This window comes from Glycine max, chromosome 9 (assembly GCF_000004515.6).
Source record: "Glycine max cultivar Williams 82 chromosome 9, Glycine_max_v4.0, whole genome shotgun sequence".
NCBI classification, from domain to species: Eukaryota; Viridiplantae; Streptophyta; class Magnoliopsida; order Fabales; family Fabaceae; genus Glycine; species Glycine max.
In genome coordinates this window covers 4,733,877-4,745,178 of record NC_038245.2, presented here as the reverse complement: position 1 = coordinate 4,745,178, position 11,302 = coordinate 4,733,877, and the positions used below count along the sequence as shown (strand labels likewise).

Genomic DNA, 11,302 nt, shown 5'->3' with positions numbered 1-11,302 from the left:
GAGGAGTTAGGATACAAGGGATATCCTTTCCTTATAAACCAATTTTGTGGTTGTCCAAATAATCCCACAAGCTATGTTTGGTTCCAAAGAGAGAAATAAGTTACTAAAGACGGAAATTTGGTGGATTAGTAAAATTTAATTTGGAGAAACTAAAGTTACAAATTTCTTGATTTTTAGGCAAAAAAACTGCTTTTTAGGTAAAAAAAAAAAATCAATTTTCTAGAAAAAAAAATTGATTTTTTTGACACAATATTATTTCTCACCTATTTCTCTAACAAAAAACATAATATATTATTTTATATCCACTTATTTTTACTTTTTCAAATTATTTTTTCTCTATTTCTATCTACTCTTTCTCCTCTTAATCAAACACCGCTAAAATGCTACCAATACATCTGTTACCCGTCTAAGAAACAAATATACACGTCACTAATGTATAAACCAAGCTAACAAAGATTATCAAGTTTTATAAAATGGCATCTGTACAAGGAGGGTTTTTTTTTTTACCATCTGGGGTGAAATTTTTTCCAAATTATCAAACGAATTTGTAAACTTTTATACAACTTCACTTTACAAAGTTGTAACTACTTTTACAACTATTATGTTTAAGTCATAAAAATTTATGACTTTTGTTTACAAAATCATAACTACTTTTACGACTTATCTTTAAATGAAAATTAACAAAATTATCTCAGTTGATAATTTACAAATATATATTTCAAAATGATAAAAAGAAAATGTATAAGAATTGTATATATCTGACTAATAGAGTTAATACTAAGGATATCCAACTTAATTAATTGAACAAAATGTATAATTATTATAAATCTTTTGATATTATATTCTATTCTTACAAATAAAGAAACTAACAAAATTAATAGTTGGTGCCCAACTTTACACACCTGCCCCTATGCCGTATAACCCTCATAATGATGGGAACTTGATCATTTAGGGTGATTTTCAAAAATAATTTATTGAAAAGGGTTAGTCCTCAAATCATTTATGTGTCATGAATGATTTTTGTTACATCAAATTTGGGTGACGTCAATCAAAATGACATAATCAACTTATATTTTTTTATATAATGGATAGTGTAATCCTATTTCATGCCACTACTTTAAGTGGGTTTGTCAAAACATGTGGTATCACCTTATCAAGTATTACCTGAGATGTTATTTTTGTTTTATATTTAATAATTATAATTAATTTTTTTTTATAATTAAATAATTAAGTGATTTTAGGTTATGATAATTTTAATTTTGTTTAAGTGACTTTATTTAATTTTGAATGTTGTTTTTACTTTTATAAATTGTTGATCTTTAGGGTTTGGAGATATTGGTAGGGTTTAGGGTTAATGATCTTTGGGGTTTAACTCATATATGATGTATGTATAATAAATTCTTAAAATAATATTTTCTTCTTTCAATTTTTAGGGTCATTTTATATTGATTTTGATATTGTTTTCTGGCTGTACGAATGGAACCATTGGAAAGCCTGAAGTAAACATTATCTGAATCATCATTATTATATGAAAAAATGACACATTTAAACTAAAAAATATCCACTTGAAACATTTTTTCCTGAAGTAATAGTTAATAGATTTATTTATTAATTTTAGCCTAATTTTACACTCATTTTGATGTTATTCTAGTTGCACAAATGGTACTATTGGAAAGGCCGGCATAAAAACTAAAGATCAATAATTTTTAAAAGTAAAATAATATTTAAAATTAATTAAAGTCACTTATATTAAAATTATTAAAACCTAAAATTACTTAAATTATTTAATCATTAAAATAATTTAAATTAAATTAATTATTAAAATTATTTAATTATAACTATTAAATACAAAATGAAAGAGATAATATTTAGAGTAACGTCTCTTGTGTAAAAGATAACACTATGACACTAACTTTTCTCACCCACCTAAAGAGGATGGTTTGGAATAAGGTGGTATCACTCATTAACAAAATACGAAGAGTAGTATGAAGTAGTGTCACTAGTTCTCACAACCTCATGTGAAGGATAGGCATAAAATAAGATGATATCATCTACTACATGACAAACAATATATTATTTTTGTTTTTTTATTAACGTTATCCAATTTTCAATGTGACAAGAATTACCCATAATTAATAAATAAATTAAAGAACAATCCATTTTAGTAAAATATTTTTCTAAATCACCCAAAATGATCAAATACCATGATATGATCATGTGAAAAACTAGCTTTTTGGAATGTACACAACAAAATTATATTAAAATAATCACCACGCATATGGCGACAAAGAAGTACCCGTATTTCATTGATTGCAATATTATGATACTGAATGTATGTACTCATTGGTGGTTGAGCCAATATATTAATAAGCTTGTTTGTATTTATTTTCATTTCTGTTGACGAAGACTTCGCTACATTACGACAGCATCTTTATTAAAAAAACTAGAACACTGAACCCGTGCAAAGCATATTTTAAATACAAAATGTTAAAAGAAGTGAGAAAAAGAAGGGGGGGGGGGGGGGTGTAATTCTAAAAAATATAAAAAATGCGACCAATATATTTAATCATTAACTTCATTTTAGTTCGTCACCGTTAATAAAGTAATCTACGTGAAATAAAGTGATAAATTTGTTATTGAATGATAAATATATATAAATTTCGTCTGTCCACCCCGCTCACAAATACATCTCTGAAAGATAAATATATAAATTTTAGTCTCCAAAAGTGTGAAAATGCGATAAATATATTCAGATGTTAATAATAAATTATGACTAATTATTATAATTTTAAAAAATTTATAATGTTTGCAATAAAATTTTGGGAGAGCTATGTCACATATAATTTTCAAGTTTTGTCAACGATTGAAACATACATAAAATATTATCAATAAAAATAATTTTTTATGGTTTTAGCGAATTCTTCTTATTTTTCTTCAACTACAAAAAAAAAATCAATCTTTTGATTGTTAATTCTTGAATAAATGCTATTAATTAAAAAAAAATATTGTAAAACTATAAAAAAATTTATTGTTTCTATTTAATCAAACAGTGTTTATTTTATTGTTTTTAAATTTCATAATAAAATATGAATGCCTATTAGTATATGCAATGATATCGAATTACAAATTATAATAATAAACGTTTGTTGATTTATAAATTATTTTTTAAAATTATACACAATTATTTTTTATTGACTGATTATTTAAAAAATCATAATCTAAAAAAAACCATTTCAAAGGAGGTGAATGTCTTTTACAAATTAAAAGATTCATTGCAAATTATTTAATACTTCAAATTAAAAGTGCCGTTGCAAATTATTTAATACTTCATATTTCATAATGATATAAAATTGAAAAAATACTAAAATCAAATTTCAAATTTCATGTGACATTTTTTGTCGCAGTCCTTTAATTGTTATATATATATATATATATATATATATATATATATATATATATATATATATATATATCACATTTTTAAATTAGAAAAAAATTATGAACTAATAATATTTTAATAAAAAATTATTTTTAAAATTAATTAAAAATATATTTATATAATATAATATAATATTTATATTATTTTAATAATTTAAAAAAAATCAATATAGGGTTACTTAGATTTGCATCAAAGTAGTGCAATTTGAGAATTTTTTTAAAAAGTAGAATATCTTGAGAAAAGATAAGAGAGAAGGTGTAGTTTGAAAAAAAAAAAAACCACTTCTTCATCATTTCTTCTATTGCCCTAGAGCCATTTTCTTTCTATTCTATCCTATAAATATCAACTCCACTCCTTCTCATTTAACACTACAACAGCAACCACCATCATCTTCTTCTTCGTGCTTGTTTGATTTTCTTTAGGGGTTCCCCCAAGACTGTTTAATCAAAAGCTCCGAATTCCATCTTCAGGTCTCCTTTTCTCCATTCCTTTTTCCTTTTAACTGTGGTGTATAACTTTAACCTGCACTTGTTTCAACTTTATTTTCTTCTCTTTTCCCTACATATTATGGACACCCTTTGAGTTTACCAGGGTTTTTTTTCATCTACGTACTACTCCATCAAGAACTCAACCAGATCTATATATGCATTCATTTCTTAACTTCCCTTATTGAAATATTTCCCATTTATTAATTTTATTTTCCCACAATACACTTATTGGTGTTGTTGATTATTCTCACTGGTGGAGTTGTCCCGTTAGGTTTACTTCCTCCCGGCTCCTAGTCCATAATTTTAAAGTTTAAGGAATAATTTAACCCTTTGTGGCCTTGTCTAGCTAGCTAGCTAGCTACTTGTGTGCGTTAAGGGCTATTTTTATATGTTAAGAGATCAATGATCGTGATCCAACTTCGGTAAGATTAAAAGTACTAGTCAAGGGTTAATCATACTTAAATGTCTTTTGATTTCTTAGATGTGCAAGTGGTCCTAATAGAAAAAAATAAAAGAAACCGTCCATACCAATATATCATCAATTATTCTTGTTTGACCTTTATCTTTTCTTGTTCTTCCTTCAGTTAACAGAGTTTTTATATTCTGAAAAATCCTATAAAAAAACAAATTATTAATTAGTTACGAGATTTTTTCAATATTTATATATTTTGTTATACAAAATTATACTAGCTTAATGACTCCTGTCTCACTTCAATTAGGTATTCAATTTTCTTTGGAAAATCCTCATCTTCCTAGAGACATTTTCCCTATTCACGATACAAGTGTCTGAAACGTCAAAATTAACACGTATTCACTTTGTACGAACTCCGTACTCGACTGTTCCTTTCACGGTTTTTTAATGTTGAAGTAATGATTTCTCAGCCACATCTATGAGTCTAATATGCAGCATAAGAACTAAATTCTTTTCAGAGTCTAAATATGAATCAAATTAAATTTCCACTCATCTGGGGATTCTCGCACAAGAATTTCTTAATGTGTATTTGTTTAAATGTATTTAGTGGAGAAGGAATAAGAGAAAAACACTTACGAAGGGGGCATTTTAGGATGATGATTGTGTGTGTATTAAGAAAAAAAATATAATCAAAATTCACATTGCATCAAATATAAGATTTTAATTAGTATATTTTTTTGTAATATTTATTTACTTCTTTTTTCTTTCTTACTCATCTAAATAAATAAATTAATAAATAATAATATTTTTTTTCATATCCTATCCATCTAAATAACATATTTTTCCATTTACATCCTTCCTATTTTTTCTCATTTATTTCTTTGTTAATATTTCACTCTTTGTTAGTATAGGTTTGGGAGACAATCATGCATTTATTATTTTAGCAGGGTTAGGACAAAAGATCATATTTCATATACTTTATTTATGTGTAACTACAAAAGATAAACTATTAATTAAATCTTATTTGAGTGGTGAAGATTTAGTAGAAAAATACACATGATTTTTTTAATTAGTTATATGACGACGCTAAATAAATTTTATTCTTGACATATTCCTGGACATAATATAGTATAAGAAAATATATCATTGTAGGTTCCACAGTTGTGAATTTGATGGATAATATCATCACTGAAGGGCATTCTATTTCGAGGCCACCATATTTCGATGGAAGAAATTACATCGAGTGGAAGGAGCGTATGAAAATATTCATACAATCCGTTGACTTCAAGCTATGGCTTCTGATAAAAAATGGACCAAAAGTTCCAACAAAGTTAGTAGACAACGAAGAAGTGGAGAAAAGTGAAGATGAATATGATGAAGAAGACATGAAGAATTTGGAATTAGAGGCCAAAGCAAAAAATATTTTACATTGTGCCTTGAATCCAGATGTTTTTGAAATATTTTCAGAGGGTCCAAAAACATCCAAGCAAATGTGGGACGAGCTTGACAGGGTTTTCAACAGGTTAAGCATATTTAATTTGTAGATTCAAAATTTTGAATTTTGATAATTGCTGAATGCTAATATTGTTTATAGATTTCTAAACGTATATAATAATTAATTAATTACGTAATTTGCAACCTTCGCTTTGACAGGGAAAGGACAGGTGACTACACCCCAACTCCACAAGGACAATTCTCCAGCGATCCAACGGCACCAGATACAAGTCAATTTAACTCTCCTGATCTTTACTTTTTACAGGATACAAGTACGTACGGTAAAAAATTATTTATTCTTTTAATTTATCTTTTTTTTTTGTTAAAAACTTCTAAACTTATTTTTCTTTTTTCAATAAAAAATAATGTTATTAATAAAATAAATTATCTTTTTTCTTTATTTATAATTAAGATAACTAGCTCCAAATTAAAAATAAAAAAATTATTATTATTATTATTCTCTTTGCATACATTATTCGTTAAGTGTATAAAATAATTGGGTGAAAATTATGAATTGATGATGAGTCCCAACAATCTTAAATGCTATTACTTAATAATTAATTATCGACATGATATGATTTATAGATAACTTATTTTATGTATGTGCATAAGGATTCAATAATCATGTTGTGTGTGAAAAAACATCAATTAAGAAAAAATAACCACTTAAATGAATCTTAATTCACACAAAATAAAAATTAACCAATTTTTTTAATTTTTTTGAATTAGTTTAAAAATATATATATTCTTTTTTTATAGACATGTGTATTCTTCATTGTAAAAATTATGTTTAAGCCTTATGGATAACTTTGGGTGAATAATTTTCCTTCCAAAATATCTAAGATTTAAATTTTATACCATTAAGTTAGCTAAAACAATCCCGATTGTTTTAAAAGATATATTTTCTTCATTGCTATATATAAGACTAGTTATCAAATTCTTTAAAATTAAAAAAAAATGATTAGTTTATTTGATAATAATAAATTTATCTTAAATTTATAATTTTTTTAAAATTATCATTTTCATTAATATTCCTCACCACTCTAACTATTGCTTCTGAATATATTTTCTCTCTTCCTTTAATTATACAATAAGTATCATAAATTGGTTACTATAAGAAAACAACAAACACCAATTCATATTTGGGTCTTATATAAGTTGAGGGAGTACTTTTACACTAAAAAAAACAAATATAAACGTATTGAAAGACTTTATAGGTGTCATAAACATTAGATCTGTTTCAGGTGAATCGTTGGACAAATTTATGGAGCTTTGTGTGCCCCTTCACAAGCTTGCTCTAGAAGGCAATTGGCCAGCAGCCAAAGTCATTTTACAAAAAGATGGTAGACTGAAGCACGCAGCAATAACAACTGGTTGGACTACACTTCTGCATGTTGCTGCAGGTGCAAACCATGCTCCCTTTATGGAGGAGCTGCTGGAAGAACTCAACGACGATCAATACATTTCATTGCAAGATTACCAGGGCAACACTGCCTTCTGCTTCGCTGTTGCATCTGGGAACATGAAAATTGTTAACTTATTGCGGGAAAGAGATCCATACTTGCCAACAAAAAGGGGTGGAAATGATTATATCCCTATTCAGATTGCTGCGATGCAAGCAAAATGCGACATGACACGCTATCTATACCACATCAGCAAAGAAGCGTTCAATGATAAGGACAAGATAATGTTGTTCTTTACTCTTATCAAGACCCGCAGTTATGGTAAGCATTAATTATTTTAATGAACACATTTTTTTTTTATCCATGAAAATATTAATGGTTAGAATATTAATTTTATTAACAAATTTTTTCATCCTTTAATCCACCTTATATCTTATCTTAATATAATTATTAATCCATCTTAATATAATTATTAATCCATGTTTTAAACATTTGCTAGAATTTATTAACACATTTTGTAAGAATTTCTTTTTATTTTGTAAGAATTTGTTAATCCACCTTATATCTTTATGTTTTAGTGTTTTGGTCATTTTAAAAGTTTAGTTTTAATCTTTAATGTTTTAATAGATTTTATTTTTATTATTTTCAACAACAACATTAAATATGTTGACAGAAAAACATGACATATCTATTAATACTGATTGTTAGAATATTGATATAACATGCATCTTAATTAAAATGATGTAGTTTCCAACGATGTTACTTTGGTCCTTTGAAATTTTAAAATAATTTCAATTGATCCGAATATCTTCCAGGCATGGCCTTCGACATGGCACTACAGTGGCAAGAGCTAGCTTATGCACGTGATCATAATAAGGCCACAGCTTTGCACCTCTTGGCTAAATATCAAAACCCTTTGGATTCGTGTTGTCATTGTCCAGATATGGACGGTTACCTCCCGATCAACCCTGGTAAATTCAGACAAGTGGCTTGAATTATTTATTCATTTGTAGAGTTTTCCAGATTACCTTGCTCTTTTACACTTCTTTCATTACAAGCAACCAATTATTTTTTATTGCAGACACGAAACATGTAATGTTTCAATTGGTTAATTTTCTCTGGAAAACGATTCTCCACCACAAAGGCCACTCGCAGGCAATGGGAATCATAAGCGAGCCTTCTCAACTATTATACGATGCTGCAGAAGTTGGTATTTTTGGATTCTTGTCAGAGCTTATTAGTACTTACCCTAACAATATCATATGGGAAGTGGACGACAAAGGGCAAAGTATAATTCACACAGCAGTTTCATATCGCCATGCTAGCATCTTCAATCTCGTACATGAAATAGGGTTCATTAAGGATATTATAATATCATATATTGTCAAAGAACACAACCCTTCGTGTTTTCGAAAAAAAACAAAGAACAACACTTTATTGCATTTGGCTGCAAAGTTAGCCCCACCAGATCGACTTGAAATAGTTTCTGGAGCAGCATTCCAAATGTGCCTCGAGATCATATGGTTTGAGGTAACCCCTTTATTTCATTGACTTTGAATGCTTTGCATTTTCACACGGCACTCTGCTTTCACAGCACATCTGCATTGTCATGTGTTTGAAAATTCTTTTATCGTTGCATTTAGGATAAAGTATTTTTTACTCTTTTCTTTAGTTTTACATTTTTTCAACTTATCCCTGTATCTTTATATCAATAAATTCTATAAAGTTTAGCCTAAAGTGAACAATTATATAACCATAGTTAAAATCTAAAATTGCGTACTTAACAAACTAAGGAAGCAAGGAGGTTTTATTTGTGGTATACAATTCTTTTGTTCAATGATGCTTATTTGTTTGATACATGCTTTAAGCAAGATCTTATATTCAAGTGTTGTTGATAGAAAAATGTGATTGAAAATAATTTTTTTACTAAAGGTAGCTAAATTTTTAAACAAAGATTAGTATTTGATAAATCTGCATGGTTGATGCTTGTTGAAGCATGAACATTTCTCTTGTTCGAATTATCAGTGTCATACACGTTTTTTGTATTGAATATCTTAACACTTACTTTATACTTGTTTGACATTTCTTATTAAGTGTCTAATTTAAAAATTATTTCTTTTTGACTTGAACACTAAAATTGTTACCTTTAGGCAACTTATAATTTGAAAAAATATAAAAGGTTGGTTTAAAAACATAAATATATCATCACTTGATATTTTGTTATATACTACTCGTATTTCATTTCATTGGAGTATCTTTGTGTTGTGTGTGTATGCGGTGTCCCTATGTCATAGATTTTAGACATTAACCAAGTCTAAATGTCTATGTCGTATCATGTATTTGTGTTAAAAGTTTTACTTCATAGGTTGATATTCTGTATGAATGTTATGTTAACTAAAAAATATGTGATTTAGATATTCATTTCACTACTAGAAAACGTGTTTTTTACATTAGTCAAAATGAATATTCAAAGACGGTGATTAACCATTTTTTATTGTAACGTTGTTTAAAGCAAAAAGTTTCAACAACAGTCAACAACAACAAATCGTTATAGAAATACATTGTTTTCTAAATCGGTGGTATCAAACCATCGATGTAAAAATGTGACTTTCGAATATGGTGGTGACGTCAGCAACGACTTAGAATGCGTGTTTTCAAAGTCATTGCTTATATCATGATCATCTTTGAAAGATAGGTTTGTAAAATTCTTTAAGGGGTTTCCTAGACTATCAATTATAGGAAATAATAGGATCTTGCAACATATAATTCTCACAAACAAATAATAATGCGTACCTTTCTTCATAGGAAGACTTTTCTCCGGTGTACTTTGATTTCCTTGAAAAAGGAGAGAAATAAGATTTTACTTCCTTAGACCTTTCTTTTCTGCCTCTCTCCATTCGTGATGACTATGAGTGAGAGAAAACACTTTTCTGTCAGGAAAGGGACCTTATTCCACGTTAATGGGTATCTCTTTTATAATCACTACTCCCATCAAGTAGCAGTTAGCTCTAGAAATTTCTTATTAAGACCAATTACAATTTAGTCCTTAATTAGTAATTATTTATTTATTAGTTCCTACATTAGTCACATGCCTCTTACATGAGACATTAATTCTAACATTCTCTCACTTGGCTCATGTGACATTAATATATATTATGGACTAATTATTTATTTATTAGTCATTTCATAAGTCACATGTCTTTCACATGAGACATTAATTATAACATTCTCCCACTTGGCTCATGTGACTTTAATAAACATTATGGACTAAATAAATAAATAGATTAACTAACATAATATGCATTAAAAAAATGACTAAATTATTCTATACATTGGGTACATCATAATTTCATGATTAAGAATATGAATTAATTCGAGTCATGACGATTGTACATCATCTAATCGACATAGTCCCTTCCATGTACTACAAATTAGTCTTCTCCTTAATATGATCATTAGTTAGGAGTACATAATTGGTCTAACATAATATCTTCATTCAAGACAAAACCTGCTAACATTACTCTAACACAAACATGCATGAAAACATAGAGAACAGGTAATCAGAAACATATCATAATTGAGCTTAGAGTGTCACTAAAATGCATAAGATAAATTACACTTAATGTTCATCAATAACAATAATGTTCATACTTTCAACATGTTCTATAATGTCTTGGGCAGTAATCCCTTATTCAAAGGGTAAACTATCATAAGCTTTGTGCTAATATGTTCCATTGACACTCTTTGTTTCTGAACTTCTTCCTTCACGACAAAGTACCTCAAATCCATATGCTTAGCACCTTTAGAGTACTTGTTGTTCTTATAAAAATATTGTTTCGGAGTTATCACAATACATTTTCAGCGGCCTAACAATACTGTCAACAATTCCAAGCCCTAAAATAAAGTTCTGCAACCAATTAACCTGAATTGTAGCCTCAAAACATACTACAAATTCAACTTTCAGATGCAACAACAACTGATGCATACAAAATAGCTTCCATTTGTTTTAGTTCCATATCATTTCTAGGACATTGGGCGAGACTAAATTTGTCTCCTTTTTAAATTA

The 11,302-nt window shown here is 27.9% G+C and overlaps 1 protein-coding gene across 2 annotated transcripts; it reads left to right on the top strand.

Annotated features, from left to right (window-relative positions):
- The first annotated feature begins 3,801 nt into the window (after window positions 1–3,801).
- Window positions 3,802–9,723, top strand: LOC121172816 (uncharacterized). 2 transcript variants are annotated; one of them, XM_041005386.1, is made up of 6 exons: window positions 3,802–3,909; window positions 5,492–5,861; window positions 5,993–6,105; window positions 7,078–7,557; window positions 8,052–8,207; window positions 8,318–9,723. In XM_041005386.1, the coding sequence occupies exons 2-6, from the start codon at window positions 5,512–5,514 to the stop codon at window positions 8,785–8,787; spliced, it is 1,569 nt and encodes a 522-aa protein (XP_040861320.1). In that variant the 5' UTR covers window positions 3,802–3,909; window positions 5,492–5,511; the 3' UTR covers window positions 8,788–9,723. The 2 variants fall into 2 exon arrangements, with proteins under 2 accessions (XP_040861320.1, XP_040861321.1); XM_041005387.1 differs by having other exon boundaries at window positions 3,813–3,909; window positions 5,534–5,861.
- The last annotated feature ends 1,579 nt before the right edge of the window (window positions 9,724–11,302 follow it).